General features: G+C 39.3%; 1 protein-coding gene across 1 annotated transcript; it reads left to right on the top strand.

Annotated features, from left to right (window-relative positions):
* The first annotated feature begins 840 nt into the window (after window positions 1-840).
* Window positions 841-25,860, top strand: LOC136284897 (transient receptor potential cation channel subfamily V member 6-like). The gene is made up of 15 exons (XM_066175381.1): window positions 841-1,430; window positions 10,566-10,663; window positions 11,061-11,183; window positions 12,115-12,255; window positions 12,788-12,886; window positions 13,094-13,269; window positions 14,119-14,265; window positions 16,552-16,764; window positions 17,133-17,219; window positions 18,282-18,358; window positions 18,528-18,693; window positions 18,984-19,050; window positions 19,637-19,905; window positions 20,702-20,808; window positions 22,291-25,860. The coding sequence occupies exons 1-15, from the start codon at window positions 1,300-1,302 to the stop codon at window positions 22,562-22,564; spliced, it is 2,175 nt and encodes a 724-aa protein (XP_066031478.1). The 5' UTR covers window positions 841-1,299; the 3' UTR covers window positions 22,565-25,860.
* Window positions 25,861-26,294: the final 434 nt, after the last annotated feature.

The following is a 26,294-nucleotide window of genomic DNA, read 5'->3' as shown; positions in this document are numbered from 1 at the left end:
GGGATACATCATGAGTTTAAAGAAGTTTGGATGTTAATCCTGGTTTTGTAGTTCTAAGAAACCTCTAAATAAACCAGGAATTTCAAAGAGATGACTCAGTCCTATTGCTTTATACACTTTTCTCTCTTACCTACTGATTCTGCCTACATCCAGGCACCCTGAACAGAATTCATTTCCACTACAGCAGGAGTAGGAATGAAGGGATATTTCTGTTAATTCGAGGTGCAAAAATATTGGGACAAGTGTTTAGGGAAAGAAGACTAGAAACTAGGAACTTTCTCCCTTCCTCTTTTTTCTTTTATCTTTTCTATTTTTTTTTACTTCTTGCTTTTCTTTTCTCCCTCATAGCTTCTAGTTTCTTCACAAAAAGAAGGATGCCTCATCTCTTCATTTTGATATATTGTCTACTGGTTTGCAGGCAAATACCCCCTGACCATGAATATGTTTTTCTGTGCCAAAATCAAGTTTTTGTTAATAATAATAACTAAAAAAAAAGAAAAAAAAAAAAAAGAAAAAAAAAGTTTTGTTAAATAGAAATTTTCATCCCTTTCCTAAATAAGATTTTTTTGGAAGGAATGCGAATAATTTGAGTTTGTAGAACATTAAATGAAAATGAAATATGCAAAGTTTACTCATTAATCTACATAGACTCTTCTTACAGCTTGTGGAGTAACTTACTTTGTTTTACGTGGAGAAGGTGGAGTCTGTAACGATAATTTCTTTAATGGGATTTGCAGACAGCTGAGGTGGGAGGTGTGTCCTCCTCTCTGCCACCTTCCCGGAGCACTATGTCTTTTAGGGCATGCTTCCACATGTTCACTCACCTTAAAGGTGTTTTGCCTGACTTGCTCAGCTGTCTATTTCAAAATTGCTTACATGTTGCTTTCCAGAGGAATTCAGAGATACAAAAGGAGGGTGATTGCTTCTGAAGCCTAGATTTCAAAATCAAAATAGTAGAAGCCTAGGACCTCGATGCTGTATGAATTCTTCAGTGCTGTGCAGGGTCTTTTTGAGGGGTAGGCTGCTGGCGAGCTACTTGTAAATCAGACACACCTTTGGGTTGGGCTATTTTGGAAACTAAGTAATTGATGAGGCTCACGGTATGGTCTGCTAGGAACAAGTGATTTTATTGTGTGTTTTTACTACTTTGATCAGCTGATGCAGCTGACTGACAAGTCTCCTCTGTAAGTAACTGAGGGCGGAGGAGTGGTGACCTGTAGTGAGCCTTTCCTGAGTTTTTCCCAAAGTGGGGATTGCTGGCTTCCAGGCAGCTAGGCAAGAGAGAAAAAGGGACGTGATATGGGGGTACCTTTATTTGGGGAGACCAGTCCCTTCTATTCCCGGATATGGAATGGATTAAGTCAGAAGCTGCAAGGCAAAAAATCCTGGGATAAATATCTGGATGAAATCTACTTACTCCAGCAGAAAAGGTACAGTGCACTTCAGCCTTCTTGTCTTCTCTTTCTTCTGCTGCTCTCCCTGTAGCTGATTCTCACTCTCCCCTTAGGCTTTTCTGCCAGTAGATAAACTTTAAACAACCCCGGAGCACTTTTCTCTATCAGATTTCTTCTTTCAAGGTGGAATGCTTCTGGAGTTCCAATCTTATCTGCTTTCGAAGGTAGATTTACCAGGTTGCAGTTGAATTACCCTGAGTGCAGGACTTCAGTCACAAATTAATAACATATTCTCTTGTCTTTCCTGCTTTGTTGGTAAAGCTCACAGGAAAATGCATGAAGGTTTGGTTTTAATTATTATTATTATCATTATTATTATTGTCACCATTATCATCATTATTATTATCGTTATTAGGATAATGTGTTATGTGAGTGATGTATAGGCTACAGACAGCTGAAGTAATGGTGCTTTTTTATCAGGATTTTGCTTTCTGTCTCTCTAAAGGGTGCTCTTACTGTGGGATAGAGTTGGCTTAATTTTGTTGTACGTTTTGGGGGTCTGTCACCTCTTGGGTCAGACTGTGGTTTCTCAGCCCTGTGACCTGGGTGTCAACATGTACAGTGACTCCTCTTAGACCTTAGGTTATTCAGAAGATTGGCTGTGTCTTCCCATGTGAACAGTGAAGGCTGTTTGTTACTGCTGTGCAGGGTTGCTCCCTCCACACAGAAATGTAGGACTATTCATGGAAATACAGCTGGATCTGGTTTTCATTGTCATTTCTGCTTGCAGAAATGCTGTAGTATTCAAATAACAAATTGCTTCCAGTTGCTTGTAAAATCTGTTTTTTCTTTCCACACATAACTCTGAACATCTGTGGGGACAAAAAGGTGACTGTGTATATACATATGTATATGTATATACACACACATATGTATAGAAATATGCAAAGAAGCAGATTAAGAGGGACAAAATTACACCTTTAGGGAAAGAATTATATCTTGATCTAACTTTTGACCAAGTAACAAAGCCTCTTCGAGTTTACTTCAGAGCAGTGGGACTTAAATACACTTAAAATGGGAGGGACAGTGGGAACAACACTGTTTCTGTGGAATGCTGAAGTGTTTACATTCTGATGTGTTCATGAAAAGCATCGCAGGTAACTGACAAATAAGTTCGCAGTGACTTCTGTAAGATCCAAATGAGTACAAAGTAGAAGTCTAAATATATTAATATATTAAATTAATTATATTGATTATATACTAATAATTAATACCAATAAGCAAGAAATAATAATACAGCATTTTTTAAATGATATAATATTATCTTCATATTTTTAAGTCAAAGAGATGTGAAAGGAAGCTCTGCTGATCTCTGTCTAACCTCCCACTTGAAGCTGAACTATTGCCAGCAAGAGAACACGTTGCTTAACCTCTGTCTAGCTCTGTCTTGAAATCTTCCCAGGACAGAGATTCTGCCATATCTTTAGGTACCTGTTACAGTGCTGTAGTAACCTCCGAGTGAAACAGGTTTTTTTCCCCCCAAATATTCAACATGAACCTCCAAAATCATAAATTTTGATGATATTCCAGTCTCTTGTTTTCCATCTTCTGTTGCCAAGAGGGGTTTGGTCCCTTCCTTTTTGTTGCTCCCTTTCACACAGACTACTGTTAGATAGCCACTTCTCTTTGCACATTAGTCCTCGTAAGTCATGGACTACAGGCCCATGAACATCTTGTGTGTTGCTACTGATGGAGGAAAAGTTAGTCATATAAACCCTCCTGCATAAACTTCTCTTAGATCGCTGTAGTGCAATCCCAATGGCCCTAAAGTTAACTTTTCTGTGTTTCTTTATAAAGCTCTCTGTAAAACTCATGCAGTGTGCACAATATTCACTGTGAAATCAGGGTTGCATGGGGACACAATTGTTCCCTTCCGTTTTAGGTCTGTATGTTTCCCACAGTTTTCAACTAACACAAATTAGCCTCCTGCTATTTGGTCACAAATTACGTGCTTCCAATATGTGAAAACTCTTTTCCTAAAGAGGGACAGGACCAGTTCTTCCTCCTGTTATCCTACTCTTTCCTTCCTTGTCCCCAGGGATGCTCAGAGTTTGAGGAGAAAAAAATGAACATTTTGGAGAGGGCTGGAATTGGTTTTATTGCTTTTGAATTTTTAGTCATGTACAGATAGAAAAACACAACAGAAAGACCTTCTTTGGTGACTGGTGTATGGGAATTACTCTTATGAATCCTCCACTTTTGTGGAAAAACTGTTGTAAGCCAAAAGGGCTTTTGCTTCATCCTGTCATTTTGTGGTATAGAACTGCAGTGTTGTGGCTTCAGCTTGAGTTCTTCCTAGTGAAAATGCTGTTGGAATACATTAAGTGAATAAATTCTACTATTGTCTCATTGAAAGCCAGTGGTAAATATGTTACTGTTTAACTGGCATTCTCTGATCACACACAGAAATTCTTCAAGAGAAGAGCAAGGCTTTTTTTTCTGTCTGACCACTTGTGATAATACCTGAAAACTAATTGTTTTGGTAGTTGTCACCTTCTCTGGCACTGATGTTCATTCTTTTTCTTTGTGTGAACCAGTGCTTTGAATCTTAATAGTAGTAGATCTCAGCATTATTCACAGAAAGGGATTAATATTGCCTCTATAATATTCCCCAGGGGAATCCAGGTTCAGAAAATGCAATACAATCTCCTAACACTGAAGAGGACTTTGAGTTTATTTGGTCTTAATTTTCTGGTTTCTCTCTGTTGAGGACTCTCTTTTGTTAACAGCCTGTAGCTCAATGTGGAGACCCAGGGACGGTAGTGGTCACATCTCATATGTCCTCTCTAGAATCATCTTTGGAAGCAAACTCTGGGATCTACACAGCCTGAAACACATGAAAACAAACCCTCAACATAATTCATAATGATGGAGAACAGAGAGATGAATACTTATGAAAATTTGGCCCTGATAGAAGTGAAGAAGAATCATGTCTGTCATAGTGTAATGGATCTTCTAGAAATTATTTTCAGTGCAAGGATTTCTAAGGAAATGTGAAAAAATTCTTCCTAGAATGGGATTTTAGAAATTCCACCCTTTGAGAATTGCACTGTTCATAAAAAAATAAGCAATATATAAATTAGTGGAAGTGAGTAAATCATTCCAGTACTTGTAAAAGTATAACAATTATGTAGCATTTTTCCTCCTGCTATTGCCTGTATCCATAACTCTTATTGATAACTAATAAGTAATACATTAGAGGTGCCTGGAAGAATTTGCATAACTTGCAGAGAGCTGTGGTCATTCCAAAGATGTCACAGTAAGAACTTTAGTTTCCAATTTCTTTGGTGGCTCTTTCGTCTCCCAGACATATTAGCAAGGTTCTTTGCTTACCCTGGAAACAAATGTGGCAAAAAAAAAAAAAAAAGAAAAAGAAAAAGGCAGCACAGCCTAATGCAGGTAAACTGAATTGTTTAAGAGTTGTACAGGGACACAGAGAGCCTTTAACTTCTGCATAAATCTTTCTCAAGCTGGTAGTGAATACGATGTCCCCACAGTTTGGCTGTTCATTTGTCTAAACAACATTACTGAGTTTTCATCCCACAGTTTAACATAGGATTGTCCTGTCTTAATATCCATAATGCCTGTCAGTATTAATTGGTTCATTTACTCCCAAAGGTGGCAGTGAAATAAAGATGCCAGCTTCCAGTTCCAGCACTTCATTTATAGCTTGTTTCAGCAACAGTGCTTCTGAGTAGTGAAGATGCAAATAACAATTGGCTGCTGTGCGTAAAATAAAATCAAAAGCACCAATAGCACCATTCCTGGTCTTTTCTTCTACTGATATGCCTTCAGCCTAATGAAGGTTTTGAGACTAATAATGGAAAACAGTCTCCCTAATTTCACAAATTTAAAGGCCCTCCAGAAGTCGTGTTTCCCCAGCAATGCACAGACCCAGTCTTAGACTAAGATGCATCTCAGGGTCATAGATTTAGGAAGTTATTTGTAGATTTAGGAAGATATTTGATTTCTTAAACTTGGCCATAGGTTTTCTTATAAAGAAGAAAACATGAAATTTGTGCCCTGAAAAAACCCTGCCCCCAATTAAGAAGCTCTTAGAAAAAATTATTAGACATGGGGTGAGGGACACAACCTGGAATAAAACTACAAAAAAATCCCTACTCAGGGAGGGCTGGAAGAATGAGGTTATACATCAGAGAACAATTTTTTTTTATGACTGCTTCAGTGATAATAAATAACTAACAATTCTGAACCATTCTAACAGTTCTAACATGAGATTATTCTTATGATGGTCTCAGATGCAGAATTAAAAAAAAATGATATTAATGTGAGCAGAATGCTCTGCTGGAAATGACTGATCTAGATTTCTATTGTTTTGTGTGGCAGAGTTAAATATCTGAAGGGATAAGAATTCCCTATCAGTTTCTTGTCTAGTAACATTGGCAATTATTAACCTGTTTAATTTATTTCCAGAGAAGCTCTGTCTACACTCAGCTGAAGGGGCATTGACATACATGAGCAAGAGGTCCCAGTTAACCTGCTGAGTCTTGTTGCTGGTGCTGAAGAAATTTGCTGACCCTGTTGATTGTCCAAGCCCCTGTTATCTGGTTCCTTTTCACTTTGGGCAATCATTTCCTAATTCCGTCTTTGGCATCTTTCTAGGTGGTTGCTTTGATCCTCTTTCAACTGGTTGGCTTCCTCTGGGCAGCCCTCTGCTCTCCTAAAAGCTTTCACATATTTACATGCACATGCTAGCAGAAGGAAGGGAGAAGATGACTCTCTTCTGGCAATTTCATGATTCATTCTGGAGCATAGATATTCTGAGCACAACAGGGCAAGAGGAAAAAGCTAAAATAATATCCTGATGATGAATTTATAGTTTAGATTGAAATAAATGCTTTAGAACCTCAGGAACTGACTCTCTATGGGCATAAAGCTTGAGGCTGGAAGGAAACTGAAATGAGAGCAAAAAATAGGGAAATTCCATCTAGCGAATGATTGAAATTGTAGAATCTGATAAGGGAAGAACAGAAAGAGATGTTTCGTTGCACTTCTGGGTGGGTTCAGTCTTGAAATAGAATCCTCAGATTGGTTGTTGTCCAGACAGTTCACATGCTTAATATATTTCCCTGTTCTGAAAGAATAACCATAGCAATCCAAATTATTCTTTTTATAATGAAATTAGGACTTATTTACTAGTCTTAGCATTCTCCATCTCTCCATAAGTGAAATGAGCAGGCTGCACTCCAGAAGAAATGCTTAAGAAGTTGTAAACCTAAAAAGGTACATATTACCAGCAGAAAGTGCTTGTGAAATGTTTAACCTTGTTTAGAACTGTTTTACCTGACTCCCTCAGTCAGAATCTGACCTACATTTTATCTTCTCTTTGTTTCACAATGGATTTTTGGGTGTTCCTGATTTTGCCCTCGCCTATATTGGAAAAACAGCTCACAGTGTCCCGAGCATGTTGCTGAATCATCTGTGAAGAAAACTAGCCGATAGAAGGGAATGATGAAGGCTCACTAACTGCCTCCACACATTCCTTAGCTCAGTAAGAAAAATCTAGGAGTACATCCAGTGGTCACTTTTGTGGTTCTCATTGCCCTTCAGAATTACTGATTTGCTATGGAGCTGCGCTTATCCTAAACTGATCCTGTAAGGCAGCATCCAGTCTGCCTAGTGTTACAAACTTCACTTAGCTGGGAAAATCAGGAGCTTAGTATTCCTTGATTCCATAGCTGTTGAAGGGGATGAACAGGATTAGAAGAGGAGCTTAACTTAGATGTGCTGAATTATCGTCTCAAGGTGTCTAGATGTGTCTGCTGAACCATTTTCTGAAAGCCAGCCTCGCCGTTCAGTGACATAATGGTACTTTATGGAAGCTAAGCATCTACTGTGGGCAGCTCTGTTAAGAGACTTAAGTTACAGATTTTGCTAGCTGCTGCTTTGACACACAAAGGGGCCCAAGTAGTAAAATGCAAAACTCTTGCTGTGTTTGATCCGTCAGGAAGAAAGTTGGTTAAATATGCAAAAGCTAAATAATTGAAAATGTTTTGAATTCAGGTGACATTATTTAATTTTTTTATATTAGCAAATTTGCTTCCCCTAGTTTTTGACATTTATATGCTGAGTACATTGCTGTAATGTATTAAAAATTAGTTGATAATTAGAACGGTATGTTTTAAATGAGGTTAAAATGTTTCCCCAATTATGAGACAGAAAATGTAATGAGAGTAAAACCATGTGCTAGGAACATGTAACTCACAAACCTTAGAGACATCACAGGCAGTGTGCCATGACATTTGCCGACATTTCTGAGTTCCTCTTCTGGTTTGCTGTTTGACCTGAGATCTCTGGCATTCTAAGCCCAGTTGGAGGTTGCTACAGTAAGAACTGTTTGACAATTTTGCCCTCAGTTTCCAAGGGCTGAGCATAGCATTTTTTAGGTGCCTTCCTCGTAGCAGTCTTGTGTTTTAATTAGTTGTTTAAAAGAACTTTGGTGATTTTTGAGAGAAACTTATTGTGCTTGTGTCCACCCATGTCATCTCTTGCCCAATCCTTCCTCCTCTCTGAGGTCATTTGAGGGATAAAGGCCTACCCAGTGAAGCATCAACATATTAATTGTAGCATTGTTTATAGTATTGAAACCCCACCTCTTTCCCACTTCCTGCCTCTGAAACTTGTATTATCCGGAAACACAGAGTCTTTCTTAGCCAAAATAGTGGCAGTGGTGGCAAGCTGACTTCACTAACACTGAATCTTAAGACTTTTGCTTAGAGTGCCTCTTATTTAGTTCCTGTTTGTTTGATCCTAGATGCAATCTCCTCATCAAATCATCTTGTCATTAGTTACTAATGAAACTGACGCATGAGTAAGCTATAGAAGGAATACTTCCCTAACTAGGAGTGTGAAGGACATATAAAAATATCTCAGAATGGCTCCCCGATTTGTTGAGGATGGTTCTTTTTATCCTGAATGTTTTTATTTCTCCTCTGCTCTTCAGGGGTTCTCCAGTTTAGTTTCTAGTGACTTAGAAAATGAGGTGTTTTTGGTGACAGGAAGTGCTCATTTTGCACAATGATAAACAGGATGTTCAGTTATGCTTCTATTACTTGTAGCCCATGTCCATTAATGTACACTTACTCAAATGATTCCTATTTATCTGTATAATTCTGATGTTTTCTGTTTTGCTTTATCCCCCAAGTTTTCTCGAGTGTCTCCAGTGTCTTTCCACCATAAAGGAGAGCAGATCTCTCACATTTCAAGTGGATTAAATCCAGAGATAATGGCATATCATTTTCTTTTTGATTCAAGATATTGTTGTTCATGAAATAATAATTTAATGCAAGAAATATATATTCCTGTGAGCCACAGAATTCACCAGGAGGAAGCATTTACTGTATCTGCAGGTATAAGGTTTGACTAATGTATTTGTCCCAAATGCTTTTTTAGGGAGGTGTGCTTCAGACAGCTGTTGCCAGTTGTTAGATTGTAGTAAAGGGTCAGATAGAGACTGGTAGAAAAAGAAGGGCTGGTGTTATCCTTGTTCATATCAGCTCGAATTTGTCATTTTCTACTGTAATCCTTAGACTTATTCCACATCACATATTGCAGCCTGACCTGGGCCACGCTAGATAATTAAGATCAAATTAAACATCTGTACTAGAAAGCAGCAGGGGTGAGATAAAAGCACAAAATTTTAATTCAAACAAAGATCTAAAGCTGAACTTATCTTGTTGGGAGAGTGGAATGTTTTTCTATTTCAAACTGAGAACTCATGAGACTTTTTTTTTTTGAGAGAGAGTTTTTCCTCCCCTTTAATCTTTATCTCCTGAATATGGGATACTTATAATTCTTTATTTGTATAAAATCGAGAAATTGAAAAGCCTACTCCAAACCACTTTTTAATTTATGCATTACAAGACGAACCTGAAAATATTCAAGGATAATGGAAATATTCACCTCAAGTTTGTAGATTTTGGTTTTTTTTTTTTTACTTTTGTGTGGCCAGCTCATGATTTTGGACATTGGCAAACCTGTTGGATGCTGAACAACCACTGCAGTAACTCTTTTTAGGTACTTGTACAAATTGGTAGGAATACCACCTAAGCCTTCTCTTTCCCGGGCTAAACAATCACAGTTCTCTCAGCCTTTCCTCATCCGAGAGATGTTCTGTTCTCTTTATCATCTTCTGCCCTTTACTGAACTCTCTCCAGCAGCTCCATATGTGTTTTGTACTGAAGATCCCAAGACCTGGATACAGGGCTCTAGGTATGACCTAGAGTAGAGCTGAGTGTAGGGGGAGGCTCACCTCCCTTGACCTGTTGTTTGCTTCCAAAGTGAGGTTTGGTGGCTGTACTTATAAATTCTTCATCAAGCCCAAAAGATACACTCAAATAACCCAGATCCTCATGGAAGACTCAAGGACATGCTTCAGCTGTAAGTGAACCACTCTGTCTGGAACTTGTTTGAGCACGTGCTCTTTCCCAGGACATGAACATATTTCAGTTCTAAACAATTTCCTCAATTCTCTCTAGAGAAAAAAGTGTTACAGCTAAGCTGTCAAATTTTTCTGCATAACTTTGTATATGGGAGAACTACATTTCAGAGCTCAGTCTCTTAATTATAGGATGTGTTGCTAGCACACAGATGGAATTCTTGTTTGCCCTTTTCTACCCATTATGGGACCAGTTCAGACAACAACCTTTTCTTAATTTATTGTGCTGTGTGAAGAAACAACTGGCATTTTCTGGCTCCTGAGATAACTGTCTACTTGCAGGAAGGCTTTAGTGACCCATCATTCACTATTTCTGTGCCTCAAAAAGTGGGATATAAAAACAAGAAACGTTTTGGTTGCTCTTCCCTGTCTTTCCCTTTGCTGCCACCATATGGTTCAGTATCAGTAAGCAAAGAGATGATGAACTTCAGTGTGTTTTTAGAATTGCACTGCTATACTTTTTCCTGGATTTTTTTTTTTTTTTTTTTTTTTTGTGTATTCAAGGAATACCTCAAATGGTAGATGTGCATTGCTGATTTTTCAATGAAAGTGTTGACGATGCAAACTGTCTTGAGCAAAGGCCATTCTAGCTCTGGAGAGAGACACCATGTGTTTGACTTTGTTACTTATCAGCCACTTTTTCTTGACTACAGGATCTGGGAATCCCCACTCCTCCAGGCTGCCAAAGAGAACAACCTTCCTGCCATTAGGAAGCTTCTCACTGACGGAACATGTGATCTCTATCAGAGAGGTATGTGGGATTACTTGAGAAAAATGGTATTCTGTGGAAGGCAAGAGCTTCCTACAATGAGTAGCTTGTTAGTTTGCTAAAACATTAGCATCAGCAGACTCAGGTGACTTAACTCTATGTCAGCAGCTCTGCAACAAAGTGAGTTTTCTGGCTTGATTGCGCTCATTCACTTCATGCCTGAGGTCTGCCATCACTTACAGACACCTGAAGTTTCTGCTAGTTTTCAGATTTTGTTGAAGTGAAGGGCAGAGACTGTGCAGTTATGGGGCTGTACCAGGCACAACTCAAGGGAGGACATAGCCCTCCTGTAATTCCCCACTTCAGTGAATCTACTTCTGCTTTTATCTCATACAGCTGAAAGTCTCAGCAATTCTCATGCTTGTCCTGCTCTTCCTAGGTGCAGTGGGAGAGACTGCCCTTCATGTAGCTGCCATGTATGATAACTTGGAGGCAGCAGTGGCTCTGATGGAAGCAGCTCCGGAGCTTATCAATGAGAGGATGACATCAGAACTTTATGAAGGTAATGTCACTGGGAATGAGGATGGGCAGGATTCACTGCAGGAGAGGAAAGGAAGTACTACTTGTACATTTGGGAAGTTGGCTTATACTGTTCCTGGTTCAATATGTTGCTAAAGTGTTACACAGCAAAACACACGTGCAAATAGCTTCTAACCTTTCTTTGAAGGTGGAATTATATTAAACATGAGTACACACATGTGCAAACATGCAAAGGCCTTGACCAAGGAATTGCAAGGGATTGGAAAAGAAATAAACAGTTTGCTTTCTAACATACTCATTTGTTAAAAAAGGGATATCTGCCCGACCGACCTCCCCTGAAAGGAGAAAAAGTAGTTGTTTGGTTGAGAAAATGAGAAATATGGCCACTGCTTTTGAGGCTAGACTCTTGTCCAGATTTTTAAAGAATATTTCTGATTGAGAAAACAGCAATTCCAGTCTGAATCTCAAAACCACTAAAATAATAATAATAATAGTAATAATAATAATAATAATAATAATAGTAAATTGGGATTATAAAAATTCTAAAGCCTAGTTTGAAGGGTTGGAGGAAGTCTTTGGGAGTTTTGAGTTTTGTCTTGACCTTATCTTCATTTCTTATGAAGGAAAGCATAGTCAATCTCACAAATTTCTGCTTGCTTCCAGAAGAGTGTGGCATGTCTTGATTTTCCCTAGAAAAAGAATCTAGAAAGTGCACTCTGTTGGGGATTTTTGGCAATTTGTAAAGTCAGTTTTAATAAATTAATGAAAAGATTTATGTAGAACAGAACCCCTGGAAAATCTCTAGCACAACCCTTTGCTTACAACAGGGATAACTTGAAAGCTAATTCCTTAAGCTGCTGTCCATTTACCGTGACTGACACGTGAACTGCAGGCTGCTGCTCAGCCTGAAGTTGCTGTCTTGAAAGATGAGGTTTTGTTTCTGTGTCTTGCAGGGCAGACAGCTCTCCACATTGCAGCAGCCAACCAGAACACCATGCTGGTGAAGGCTTTGCTTAAGAGAGGAGCCAATGCCAGCACAGCAAGAGCCACGGGGCACTTCTTCAGGCGCAGCTCCCAGAACCTTTTCTATTTTGGTACAGCCTTAACTTCTCCCCTTGCTGCTATAGGAGGGAACCAGCAGAGTGGTGAGGGAACATGGGGGAGCCTTACTTTAGTCCCCATCCAAAGTGGATAAACAGAGGCTCCTGTCTCCAGGTGTCATCAGACATACACCTTTTAGCAGAGAGTAAGACTTCCTCTGAGTATGTGAATGTGAATATAAACAATGTGTACAATATATACAAATTTTATAGATTTGCATGTATGCAAATAAATGTATATGTCCTATAAAAATTGTAATTTAGTGTCTTCCTAGCAGCAAATTGCTTACCAAGTTGCTTATGGAGGTAAATCACTGAAAATAATATTTCTTCCTTTTAGTGTTGTGGGAGACAGGTCTTTCTGATTAGGGTGAGAAGTAGGGCAGGAAATTTGCAAATTACCTAAAGTAATTCCTCCTTTCATATACTGTGGCCTCATAGCATGGATAGCTTTCCCTCAGCATACTTCAACCTCTCTTACCTCCTGGATCCTTAATGTTGTTTCTCCCCATTCCTTTCATTTTAGGAGAGCATGTTTTATCATTTGCTGCCTGTGTGGGAAATGAGGAAATTGTGCAGCTGCTCATTGAAAATGGAGCTGACATTAGAGCTCAGGATTCTCTGGGTACGTGATATGGGGCTCAGTGAATTGCATAGAGTGGATCTCTATGTTTTAATTCAGACTGTCATCCGTGCATGCAAATATTATTCTCTCGCTAGAAACAGCTGTGGGATGAGGGAAATGAGGAAAATAAAAGTCATCAGTCCATTCTCAGTCTTTGCACAGGGCTGGCCTATTCCAGATACTTCATCCAGTCTGCTTCCTTCATAGGTAACACTGTTCTTCACATCCTGGTTCTCCAACCTAATAAGACGTTTGCCTGCCACATGTACAGCCTGATACTTTCCTATGACAGGAGCAAAGAGGGACCAGGGTCACTTGAACTGATTCCTAACAATGAGGGGCTTAGTCCATTCAAACTGGCTGGAGTTGAGGGCAACACTGTGGTGAGTTTGTGTGACACTGGTACCTCCGTACAAAAGAGAAATGGAGACCTTGAAATAACATCAGTCAGAGCCAGGAAGCTTGTACATGTTCTTAGTGGGTAGAAGATATGTAACAAGATTTTTTTTTCTTATGTATGTCCCAAAAACCCTTTATAAGAAATTTCTTTATTCTAATGAAAGAAATGAGTGCTTAAAGAATAGATATTTTCCCCCGATTTTTGAAGCATTTGAGTTAAACAGGTATAAACAGACACATTTTCCCCAAGTAATTTTTTGAAAGGCTCACAGAAATTATTTTCTTGTCTAGATTTCATTACTCTAAATGTGACACATGGGAAACCTCTTCAGGTATCCACAGGCATTTATTCATAGACAAAATCTTGGCATTTAATGTAAACCCTCATCCTTCCACTCACTGAAAAGACAGAGGTGGTTAATATTTCTTCTGTAGATTCACAAAGGACAGGATCATTTCCCTTGTCACACCTCTTTTCTGATGTCTTGTAGAAGAGTATTAAAACATGTTTTTTCTGATCAACCATCTGAAGTCTGTTGTCAGGAACTATAACTGTGTCAAGTAGCTTTAGTAGTTTGAGTAGAATTTGGGGTTAAAATAACTCATCCTTTACGTCAAGCATGAGCTAATAATCAAATAGGAATCAGAAAAATTTCTTCCACTTCTTAACCTGCTGTAATTGTTCTCAAGCGATATGAGAACCACAACAGCTACCAAGTCCAAGGAAAATATGTCATAATTAAGGGTTTTGAACAACTTTATTTGTTCTCATTGCAAATACACTGTATACTGGAAAGCTTCTGATGTCCTTGCCCCCCTTCTTTTCTCCTCAGATGTTTCAATACCTTATGCAGAAGCGGAAGCAGAATCTCTGGTCCTTTGGCCCCTTGAGCACTGTGCTGTATGATATCACAGAGATTGACTCCTGGGCTGAAGATCAGTCCTTCCTTGAGCTCATAGTGTCCACCAAGAAGAGAGAGGTACTGTGGTCATTGCAGGCATTCTGTGTGTAGACCATGGTGATTATAGAAGGAGAGGAGTGATGAGTTTGAAGGTTGAAGCTCATCATTCAATCATACAATCCAAGAGCAATGGCTTTGTACCATGAGATGCAGAGGATACATGAGGTGTAGGGGTTTATTTATGGTCTGGCTGCATCTGGTTCTTTATATGCAGTTTCTTCTGAGGTGTGAAAATTGAAGGTTATTGAAAGAACTAGGTATGAACAAACTACAGAAAATAATTTTCTCTCACCAGGCTCAAAGATACACTTAGAAACTGTAGAATAGCTCTAGCAAGTATCTGTAATGCTGGTAACTCCTGCAATATCCCTGTGAGACAGGAGTACATTCATAAATCCTAAACTGGAGTGCATTTAAAACCACTCGTTGTTATTATTCCCTTTATTTAATGACGGGTTATGACTCAAAACTAAGTGGGTAGATTATCTCTGCTGTAGGCTCAAAAGCTTGTAAAGGATTAATAAAACCAAAATAGCAGAGTGTAATGGTGAGCTTGGATAGATCTCCCTAGGATTTTCAAGGTACACAACCCTATCAGTTGTAATGACCTTAAATAATCCTAACAGGACAGGAAATGAATCAGAAGACACTTCAATTGGTGCAGTTCTGCGCATCCTGTATTATTTCCACCTATCAAAATTTTAGTCAAACCTTTCTAACAAAAGTTTGAGCTTCTGGAGAGCTTTGCTATGGAGCTGCTATGTCTATTGAGCTCTCACATGAAATATTGTGAGTGAAATTTCTATGAGTGGGGATAAATATGGAAATCCAGGGAAAAGCAGTCCACGTAAAAAATATAACAGGCTTAGAAATTGTCTGCTTTAGAAGACTAAACCACAATCCTAAAAAGAAAGCAGAATATTTGGCCTCTCTCTTATCCCAAAGGATTCATATAGTGCATGCAGATCCAAGAATCTTAATTTCAGAAGGGAAGATGTTCCAAAATATCAAAATACATAATGATTTATTTTCCCGAATGCTCTTACATATATGTTGCAATTTTTTGATGCATAACTAGTAATTCTTTTTTGCATTTGATATGTTTGGCCCAAAATGTTTGCTGTCTCTCTAGAAGAATGCCATGTGTGACCCCATCCCATCATCCCCTCCCAGTTCAATATTGAACTAGAGAAGCACCTTTAGCCCCCAGTCAGAAGCAGGTTCCTCTTGTGTTAAGGGGAGTGCATACACACATAGGTACTAAGGTGTATTTTCTGATCCTGAAGTGGCTGAAAGGTAAAAAAAATAGAAGGCAACTAAGCTATGGGAAGATTATAGTAACCTTCAAACTTGTGTTATCCCTTTGAATATGCAATTTGCTCTCCTATGCAAAGAATTCTAGTATACCAACTTCTACAGAAACCGGAATACCCATAGATTCTCTCTCATGCAGTTTTGAGCCTTTATGATATTTCATAGGCCATTCAAGAGTTTTGTTAGGGTCATGTCCATTTATGGAAACATTCCCTGCACTTCATGCACTCAGCAATTTTTGGCTGACTTAGAGGAAACAGGGCATTGTAGCAAGAGAAGAAAAACATCCAGAGTGCATTAAGAAGTTTTTCTTTAAAGCAACCCAGTCACAACAATTTGACTCATATTTTCTTCTCCCTTATTGCAGTGGTCCCCTAGACAATAGAAAGTTAGTCTAGAAATATTTAATAAAGTCTATGGCTCAAATTCATAAATTGTAAAGTACACCCATCTCTCCTGCTTATGCTCTGTCAGTCTTCTAGTATAAGCTGAAGGCTTGATATCGGTGATTCAATTAATTATCACCCAGATAATAAGGCAGAAATTTAAATGGCAGTATTTCTACATAAGCCATAGACCATCAGACAGGTACAAGTATCTTTTAGAAAAATGTTTTAGTTTTCTTATTTTAAAACATCTGATACAGAAACTTGTGTTGATGTACTAACAGGAATATTCTCTCATCCTCAGTCCTATGTTCCTACACAGAGGACAAATTTACTCCAGTATCTAACATGCTTTTCTTTTACTTCCCACTACTACTCAACAGCTGCTCTCTGCAAGATATATTACTTTTTTCCAAAGCTCTTATTATCAAACTGAGCAAATCCAATTCCCACTAGAGCATTCCACTTTTTCAAAGTAAATTCAGTTTCGTAATGCTGAATAGGGCAGATGAGAATAGTTTGTTAATACTCTCTCAGGAAAATTTGTGAATGCTGTTTATGAAACTATGCCCTTTTGGCATTTAATTCCTTCTTTCTCTCTTAGGCACGCCAGATCTTGGACCTAACACCTGTGAAGGAGCTGGTGAGCCTGAAGTGGAACATGTACGGTCGTCCCTATTTCTGTTTCCTGGCCTTGTTCTACATCCTCTACATGGTCTGCTTCACCATGTGCTGCGTCTACCGGCCTCTGAAACCTCGAACAGGCAACAGAACCAGCAGCAGGGACAACACAATCTATGTCCAGAAAATGCTGCAGGTACTGTGACTGGAGGAGTCACAGCCCCCATTGGGCAATTCCCATCTAACCTACTTAGCTGGAAAGTCCAAGTCTTCCCCTGTCCCCAGGTATTGCAGCTGTCCTCCTCCCCTCTTTCAGCCAGCTGACCTTTGTCTGGGAGGAATAGGAGGTGTGCTCTGTTCTCCATTACTGGGGCTGGGCTGGTTTCTCTGGCATTCCCAGGTCTACTCATGTTTATTATAAGTAACAGTAGGCTTTCTTCTCCCCCATCCCCTTTTAAAATTTACTTTTACTTTAAAAATTAATTATAAATTATAATTATTACTTATTTGTTATAAATTATTACTTATAAAAATCAATTTTAATTTTCATATTTTTTCCCCCAGGAATCATATGTGGCATATGAGGATGAGCTGAGGCTGGTGGGGGAACTAATCACAGTCATTGGAGCTGTAGTAATTTTGGTCCTTGAGGTAAGAGAAACAGCTATACAGTTTCAAGTTTCATCAAGGCAAATTTTACTTACTAGACAAACATGGACTTGTGCTCACTGCTTGGTAGGGCTTATTTGCTTAGTCTGAATGCTTCAACATAGGTCTATGGCAATAGACGTTGCCAACAGTATCTATTAGATGAGGCAGAGACTGTAACAGTGTCCTGAGTAAGACTCCAGGTGCGGAAGAAGCAATTAGAAGGATTGGTTGCAGTCTCAAGTACTGTTTTCAGGCTAATCCACAGTTCCTGTTAGCGCCATCCATGGTCCAGCCGACTCCCAGATGTTGCTTCACCCAGTACCCATAAATATTCCTGTGTTCAGGGATGCTGGGTAAAGCAATTTCTGTGCATAAACAGAGAAGTTTATATTTAATTGGAGATCAGTTACTCTATGAACTTTTAACAGGAACCTTTCTCAACCACCTGCAACTTGATTTTATTATAATAGGAAATAGAAGATTGAAACTTTTGTGAGAAAACTCAAAAGATGATGACAGGAAGAACTGAAAATAAAACAGGTCTTGTAAGCAGCTTTCTGCCTATATGGGGTGCATCAGGCACAGTGTAACCATGTGGCTAAAGGAGGTGATTGTCCCCTCTCTGCTCTGCACTGGTGTGACCTCAGCTTGAGTGTGGTGTGCAGTTTCAATTCTATGGTATGTTCCAGAAGGACAAGTCCTTCTTCCTGTGCTTAGTCAGAACTCTTGGGCTAAGGCTTCCACTAACCCAGTGTGAATTATAACAAACTCCTTTGATTCCCCAGGAAGGTCTTTTTTGTCTTTGTTATTGAGGCACCTCTCAGTGACATGTCTCTCAATCTGCCCAAGCGTTCTTAGAACTTGCATTTTCATCAGTCTCTGTCTCATCCCAAGAAGGGCCCACCTGGCTCAACCATTCTGATTTTAAAGTAGCATAGAAATTAATGCATCAAATGACATGTGGCTGACCCTAAGAACCTGTGAATATTGGTGGTTGCCATGACATTTACTAGTATTATGGAAACTGTCTGAGTCCTTAAGTAAACAGGATGTCTCTCTTAGATTCCAGATATCCTTAGAGTTGGAGCAGCGAAATACTTTGGACAAACAATCCTAGGAGGGCCTTTTCACATAATCGTGTAAGTACAGAATATACAAAGTCTAATAAATACATTGTCTATCATTTTCCCCACTGCTCTCTTTTGCCAATTTTTTTTAGAGTGCTCTTTCTCTGGATTTATTTCTCTTAATGGCTCGACTAATATTTCCTTTACTGAACCTTTTTTTGGTGTCTCTTCCTGTTGGCAGCATCACATATGCTTGCATGATCCTGGTGACCATGGTGATGCGTCTCACCAGCACCACTGGGGAGGTGGTGCCCATGTCCTTCGCCCTGGTGCTGGGATGGTGCAACGTCATGTACTTCGCACGGGGCTTCCAGATGCTCGGGCCTTTCACCATCATGATCCAGAAGGTGTGAGACACAAACAGATACGGGCTATCACAACACCTCTTTGCAGATAGGGAGAACTGTAAGAATGCTTTTTTTCTCCCTCAGGACTATTTATTTAATTTTGCACCAATGTCAAATGGACAAGTTCTTGTCCGCACAGAGCGTTTTAGAACTTTCACATTCTCTCTTTAGTGCAAAGGTTTCCTTTAGTCCACTCATGGTCTTAGAATCTGGAGAGAGTTTTACATATGGTGGCACTGTGGCTTGGTGGAACAGCTGAGCCTCATGGTGGCTCTGTCTTTGCTCTACAGATGATATTTGGAGATCTCATGCGCTTTTGCTGGCTCATGGCTGTGGTAATATTGGGCTTTGCATCAGGTGAGTCTACAAAGAGAAGATAATCATATGTTACCCCTGCCAACTGCTTTGGTATGAATTAAGAGTGTGGGTTTTGATTTAATCTCTGATTGACTTCTGAATAGCTGGGAAAACTGGTGATGATGTTTAGCTTCTATTTGTCTGATCTTGGCCACTTTTCCTGTATTGACTTCTGTTCTCAAACCATGAGTTTGGTTTTCAATTCCTGCTCTTTCCAGAGTAATAGATACTAGGATAATTCAGATAATTCCATGTATTTTTAAGTCAAGGTTAAAGAACATACTGCATTTATGATATTTGTCTGTGGAGAATTAGATTAACACACATAGCTTTATTATATCCTTGAGGATGAAAAGATCACTACTTTGAGAAATACATAAATAAATAATCAAAGTAATTTTGGGTCATCTTATCACGGAGACTAATGATTCTAATCAGGGATTTGTCCTTGCATAGAAACACGTGCAGGTCCTGCCCAGACCAATTTTTTTTTGTCAGAATCTCTTACAGGATTCTGTTAGTCCTCCTGGAATGTGATTCCTGTTGTTAAACTCTCTCTTTTTTCCTCCTGATTTCTCTCTTCCAGCTTTTTACATCATCTTCCAGACAGAGAACCCTGAAAACCTTGGGCAGTTCTACAACTATCCCATGTCCTTGTTCACCACTTTTGAGCTGTTCCTCACTATTATTGATGGCCCTGCAAACTACGATGTGGACCTGCCCTTTATGTACAGTGTGGTGTACTTCGCTTTCGCCATCATTGCCGCCCTCCTCATGCTCAACCTGTTAATTGCCATGATGGGTGACACCCACTGGAGAGTGGCCCATGAGCAGGATGAGCTCTGGAGAGCCCAGGTAATCTAGTTAAGGTGGGCATTCCTACCTTATTTCAAATAGCACCTAGAAGCCCATCAGCCTTTCTTGTCCATTCTGTGTGTCTCTGAGGGATGTTCGTTCCCTGCGCATGGAATCTCTTGTTAAATAGAACTGATGTTGCATCTTTTTTTGGCAAATCACATTGCTGTGTAACTGAGAGTTAAGTTATAATTTTAGGGATTGAATGAGGGGGAAGTGAGCACAAGGTAATGATTACAGAAGGGCCAGAAATGTCTTTTGATCCTTTAAAAGAAGCTGGCCTAACTGTCTTGGTCAAAAGGCAAAGAAATTCAACCAGTTCTATAGCTAGTCAACAGGAAATCCATTTCCTATGTTTTTCTGTGAGAAAGCAGTCAGACAAATGGTTAAATGTAGTCATGTGGCCCCAGCGGCAAGTTCTGATGACAAGTGGGTATAGATACTGTCCTCTTCTCTAGCTTGCAGTTAATTACCCTAATTATTTCCATGAGCTATAAAAGGAAAGAAATGGAACAGTGTTTTAAGACCACCATTACTTCTTTGAAACATGTCACAGTTAGACCTAAATTAGTGACTGCCTTATCTGAAATGGAGTATAGACTAGTATATATTTTTTTTCCTTAAGGAAAATAGTATATATTCTATATGGAGTATAGGATAGTATATATTTTTTTTTCCTTAAGGAACTGTAATGAAGTACAGTATGGGTCGGTTCTCGTGAAATTAATATTTTTGAAAGAGAGTCTGATTTTTTTTTCTAATTCAGCTGAGTTTTTTCTTTTTTCTCACTCCAAAGGTTGTTGCTACTACTGTCATGCTGGAGCGGAAACTGCCCCGGTGCCTCTGGCCTCGCTCCGGGATCTGTGGGCGGGAGTTCGGGCTGGGGGACCGATGGTATCTCAGGTGAGTCCTCTTGGAGTGTGCACATGTAAGGATCCAACAAGAAAAACCCAATGTATGGATGTTAATAAAGAGCCTTTCCAGTGGTCTTGGGAGTGTTTGAAGTGCTTGCAGAATACAGACCCCAATTTCTTTTCTGACTGTGACTGATAGACAAGCACTCTCCCCTTCAGAAAGTTCTGCTTTGCATTTCCTTGTGAAATCAGCTGATGCCTTCTCATCCAGTAGTCACATTGGACAGACCCCAGAAACTGCATGGGGTATAAGACCTGAATTTTCCTTTCAAACTTATTATAATGAATATCACTGAACTTCACTGCTGTGCTTGGTTAGCTGTCCCTGTCCCTTGGATACATGAACTCTATCAGGCATTCTACAGCAATGAGCTGTTGAATGACTCAAAATCAGAGCAAGAATAATTAAAGTCAAATTTTGTTTCTCGAGTGAACCTAGTAAATATGCTATTCTTTGTGATGATTGCATCAGGTGGCAAAGGCACAGGTCCAACATTACAGTTTAGGCACTGAACTAAAAAGCTGTCTGCAGTCTAGATAACACTAAATACCTCATTATTTCTGATTTTAATCAATATTTATTCCAGGTGAGAAAAAAATCAACTTTCAGGTATTTGCCTTTTCTAACTGTGCCATCTTTTGCTGATAAAGCCAGAAGGGGGAGTGGTGGCTGTATGAATCATAGACTCATAGAATATCCTGAGTTGGAAGGGACCCACAAGGATCATCAAAGCCCAACTCCTGGCCCCTCACAGGACTTTCTGCAGGTTTTGCAGACAAACTGAGCCTTGTAGATTTTTAGATTTACTGGGCAGAACAGGCAGACCTAAAGTGGTGCCAGTATGCAACAATTTCAGTCCAAGGCATGGAATATAAAAATGTATTGCAAGAGCAATGTCCCAGAAATTCACTGGGAATAATTGGGAATGCCAGTTACTCACTGGATGCTGTGAGAAGAGTGTTACTGTGATTTAGTTCTGTTAAATCACATAGGTGTTCATTATATATGTGTGGGATAGTAATTCAGAAGACAATCTATAAGTAATGTAGAGGATTGGTGGAGGTGAAGCAGTTAAGTAAAAGTTCAGCAAGAAATGAGTGATATCCTGAGGACAGCACTCATAGAGTATAAGAAGAGGAAAGTCAAGAACAGAGAAAATAAATGAATATATGCATATTTACAAGGTCTGCCAGTTGCTTACAGCTGGCGAAATGGAAAGGGCAAATCATGACTGGGAAATGAGTTAAAGGGCAAGAAACCACTGGCAGACAAAGGTACTGAAGTCAGTGATGGGGATGAAGGACTAGGAGATAACTGTGCTAGCAGCTCCTGGCATCCTACTTGTAATAAGTTTCCTGTGCAGATTTTTCTGGAATGTCTCTGTCAGTAGGCCTGTTTTTTTGAGGGGTTTTGTTGATAAGCTGGCACTCTTCCACTTTATTCAGTTTATATTTTCTAATCCTCTTACAGAATTGAAGACAGGGTTGATCCCAACAAACACAAGATGATGCGTTACACAGAGGCATTTAAGGCTCAGGATAGGGATAACTATGACAAAGGTTCAGAAAAGCTGGAAAGCAACAGGGACACCCTGTTCAAGAAGGAGCTGTCTGCCCTGTCACTGTCACGGAACACATCCAGAACCAGTTCTCACCGTGGCTGGGAGATCCTGAGGCGCAACACCTTTCGCCAGCTTTGTGGAGAGGTCGGTCCTGCCGCTGCTGAGGAGGTCTATGATGTCTAAGAAGCCTCTATTTTCACTCCACAATATGTGAAGTGGCCCTTTTCCATGACAGTTGTCTTCTACAGCTGTTCATACACTCCCCATCATGCCACACACATTCTTCAGCCTTGGAGAACTCTGCTGGTGAAGATTCTGTGAGCAGTCCATGGCATCTGTGCTATGATGAAGGAATGCAATTTTTTTCTCTGCTCCTTATAAGCATCTCTGCAATTGCACTGATATTTGCACCGAGCTGGTGGGCTTGTTGAGCTGTGAAATGCAAATGATCAAAAGAAGCCTGCAGTAGGATTTCATCCATTTATGATGAAGTGGTCAGTAAGCCCTCTTCCAGACTGTTACGTAGTGTATAATCTTCCCCACCTAGTTTCACAAAATTGCATGACTCCCATAGCAAAGAATGACTGAAGTTCTGATTTATGATTCGCTACAGAACAGAAAAAAACCCCCGAACTCCCCCAAACCCCACAAACCCTGTAACTCATCTCAGGAATGAAGGTAGTTGTTGACACTGTGATGATTGAAAAGGACTGTAACTACTCAGCTGGCATTCAGGGCCTGACAGATTTTGCCCTCTGAAGAAAGGCAGTCTCCATTAACTGCAGTTTCAACATTTCTAGCTTAGTGGGACTGTTTTGGTTTTGGTTTGGTTTGCTTGTTTGGATTTTTTTATTGGTGATGGATGTTTTTGTTTGTTTGTTTGTTTTAATCTTTTGTCACATGAATGCACTTTAAGCTTTTGAAAAGAAGTGATTGCTGTTCCTGGGAGGATTCTAAAGTGGGAACTTCTTTTCCGATTGAGAGAGTGTATGACCTGGTTAGGTGACTTTCAGCAGTGTGAAATTCCAGCAGAGATATTTATCTCCCAAGTATGCTAAAGCTGGTGTTTTGTTTTATTTGTGGAAGAATAGGTTTCTGAACCAAAGCTCCCTTATTTATAACTGAGACATCAAGGTTGAGTAGTGAGCTGGTATTCAACATGGAAAGAAATGGTGAGGAGATGTTGGATAGATGTATAAGAGCTATTGCAGAGACAGTTCAGAAACTGGTACTCTCTGTCCCTCTCTGAAAGTGTAAAACTACCCAGTGAACAACTAAGGCATCCACACTGTTCCCTTCCAGGCACGATGCTGTGCCAGTCTGCCTCAGGCCACTTTAAGAAAAATGAAGAAATGTTCAGAGAAATAGACAGTCATTTCAGGGGTTTTTTGTATTCTCAGGAGTGTAGAGTTTCATTCCAGTAGCAGAAGCTAAGCAGAAAGCAATCCACGGTCTTAACATTTCCTTCCAATGGTACTAGTAACAGCAACTTTGTTCTTTAAGAAATTAAAGACTATTATCTAGCACTAGACTTTGAGTCAAATCACCCTGTGATAATCAAAGCACACAGTGAAAAAACTGAACTCTGGATTTCTGATTGTATTGAAATACCACTGCAAACCTCTTCAACACCTTTTCACTTGTAGGTGCTGTAATCATGATCTTTGCAATTGTGTGTATTTTTTTAAATGTCCACTTTCTCTTACTTGAATGCTTTATTTTTTTTTTTAAATTTTTTGGTTTTTTTTTTTGTGCTCCAATGGAAGACGGGCAGAAGGCTTTCACTCTGGAATTCATCTGTATACTTTTGGGTTGACTGATGTTACTGAATTGAAGGTGTTGCCTAGTCTCAGTCACTGAAGTGCTTTCAGTCCTTCCCAAAACCTTTGGCCTTTACTCTGGTGATCTATGGAAATGGCAGCAATGTGGTACATTAAGCAGAACTGTGAAATGTTGCTCTGATTGTAGATTAATTTTTTTCATAGTGAATAGGCAATTGCAAAAAGAGGAGAATTAATGATATCCTGATCCTATCCCTGGCCCCAAATATAGTAGAATTTTTACTAGTTTGAAAACCACTGAAATACAATTACAATGGAACCACATACTGTAATTTCTGCAAAAGAACTCCCCCTTCTGACACAATAATAATAATAATAATAATAATAATAATAATAATAATAATAATAATAATATAGTTTGAAGTACAAGCTGTGTAAACCCTGGTTCTGATTTAGCATTCTTCTTCATTGCTATAAACATTGAGAAATTTGATATTGGAAATTAAAACAACACTTTGAAATGGCAGGAGGCAGAACATAACTCAGTTACCAGTGCTAGGCCTTTTTTTTTAATTTTAGGTGTCTGCTCTCCAAGTGCTGTCTTTCGTAAAATTGCATCCTGTGATACTTAGCTTTCAAACTTCCTGCACAGAACCCCTGCAAACAACAGCATCAGAATTGTGTGACTGTGTGATTGATTTTTTTGACTTTGGAGTTGCCTAATGGAAATAGGATAGAGAATCATAGAATCACAGAAGGAAGGGACTTTTAAAGCTCATATAGCTCAGAAACTGAGCAGGCACATCTTCAACTGGATCAGGTTGCTCAAAGCCCTGTCCAACCAGACCTTGAATGTTTCCAGAGATGGTGCGTCCATCACCTCTCTGGAAAACCGTTCCAGTATTTCACCACCTTCATTGTTAAAAAAATTCTTACTGGCTCCTATTGGCATTTGACTTCAAGTTTCCTAAAATGACTTGCATATTTTAAAAAACCAAAACCTTGGAAAAAGACCTTGTACAAAAGGCGACAGAGGATTTTACTAATAGTAAATTGATTCCTCAGTCTTTTGTTGATGATCAATGGTGCAGAGCATTTTAAAAATAATTTTATTTATCTGTAGGACAAAAGGCTACAGAAGAAAACTAGAAGTGTGGAAATTTGGCAGACGTTATGGGCACACCAACTGTTGGAAATATAAAATTTACTATGTAAATGTGAAATACTTACCCTCTTTCATTTAGACATACATACAGCAAGTGCAGCCATGTGAATCTCAGGTGATGAAGTAATAGGAGGCACTGGAATAACCTTTGAGCTGTTTCAGTGCAATCTGGCTCTGACTCAGCAATAGGAGTGACTGCAGTCACACACAGGCAAAGCACTTTCACTGTAATATTCTGCATGAATGTGCTGCTTCAAGATTTGCTTCAAGTTCTGTGCTTTTTGATGTAGTTATATCCTAAAATTCTGAAACAGTATTGCTGCTCCTTGCTGTTGCAAGGTGTCCTTCCTCTCCCTCCTAACAATATTGCAATGATTTCAAAGCAGACATTCCTCCTGTCCGTGAAAGTGCTAACCTCAAACTGTCTTCTACGTTACTGAAGTTTATGATAATGTGATAAGAATGAGTGTTTTGATCCACTTGCTTGTAGTTAAATGAAATCTATTTTACTGACAATAAAAATATGAAGTGTCTTGACTGCTTCTTTGTGTCTAAAATAACTATCAGGAGCCAATTTTTGTGTTTGCTTCTCTTGCAGCATTAATAGACATTACCTGACAAATTGTATTGCCACATACGGGTCCACACTAAATTCTTTTACTGAATCTGTTGTTCCACAGCAATCCACTTCAGGTATCTCTTTATACAAACTTTGTATAAAGTTCCAAATACTGATTCCTGGTTCCCACTATGAACTGTCAAGGCTCTGTTTTTTAAAGTCGTTGAGAGTTTAGTGGAAACTGCTGGACAGTTCTCTCTTCTTCAGAGAAGTTGTGTTTTCATGTTTGTGGAATGATGTATGTTGGACAGTGAGGTAACTGCTTGCAGTAAAATGCACATACATAGAGAGTTTTTTCAGTAAGGCACATGGAAAACAGATACAGATAGCTCAATTTTATAATGTGTC

The sequence above is a fragment of the Chamaea fasciata genome, unplaced genomic scaffold, assembly GCF_029207755.1.
Source record: "Chamaea fasciata isolate MVZ Bird 193981 ecotype frontalis unplaced genomic scaffold, bChaFas1.0.hap1 SCAF_2, whole genome shotgun sequence".
Lineage (NCBI taxonomy): Eukaryota > Metazoa > Chordata > Aves > Passeriformes > Sylviidae > Chamaea > Chamaea fasciata.
The sequence above is the reverse complement of the archived record's forward strand: the minus strand, read 5'-3'. Positions and strand labels throughout refer to the sequence as shown.

Excerpts from the sequence above, each read along its gene's own strand:
- LOC136284897 (XM_066175381.1), top strand. The coding sequence starts at position 1,300 with ATGGGGGTACCTTTATTTGGGGAGACCAGTCCCTTCTATTCCCGGATA. Across the intron at positions 10,664-11,060 it reads ATGTGATCTCTATCAGAGAG|GTGCAGTGGGAGAGACTGCC; the intron begins GTATGTGGGATT and ends TGCTCTTCCTAG. Across the intron at positions 20,809-22,290 it reads GGGGACCGATGGTATCTCAG|AATTGAAGACAGGGTTGATC; the intron begins GTGAGTCCTCTT and ends ATCCTCTTACAG.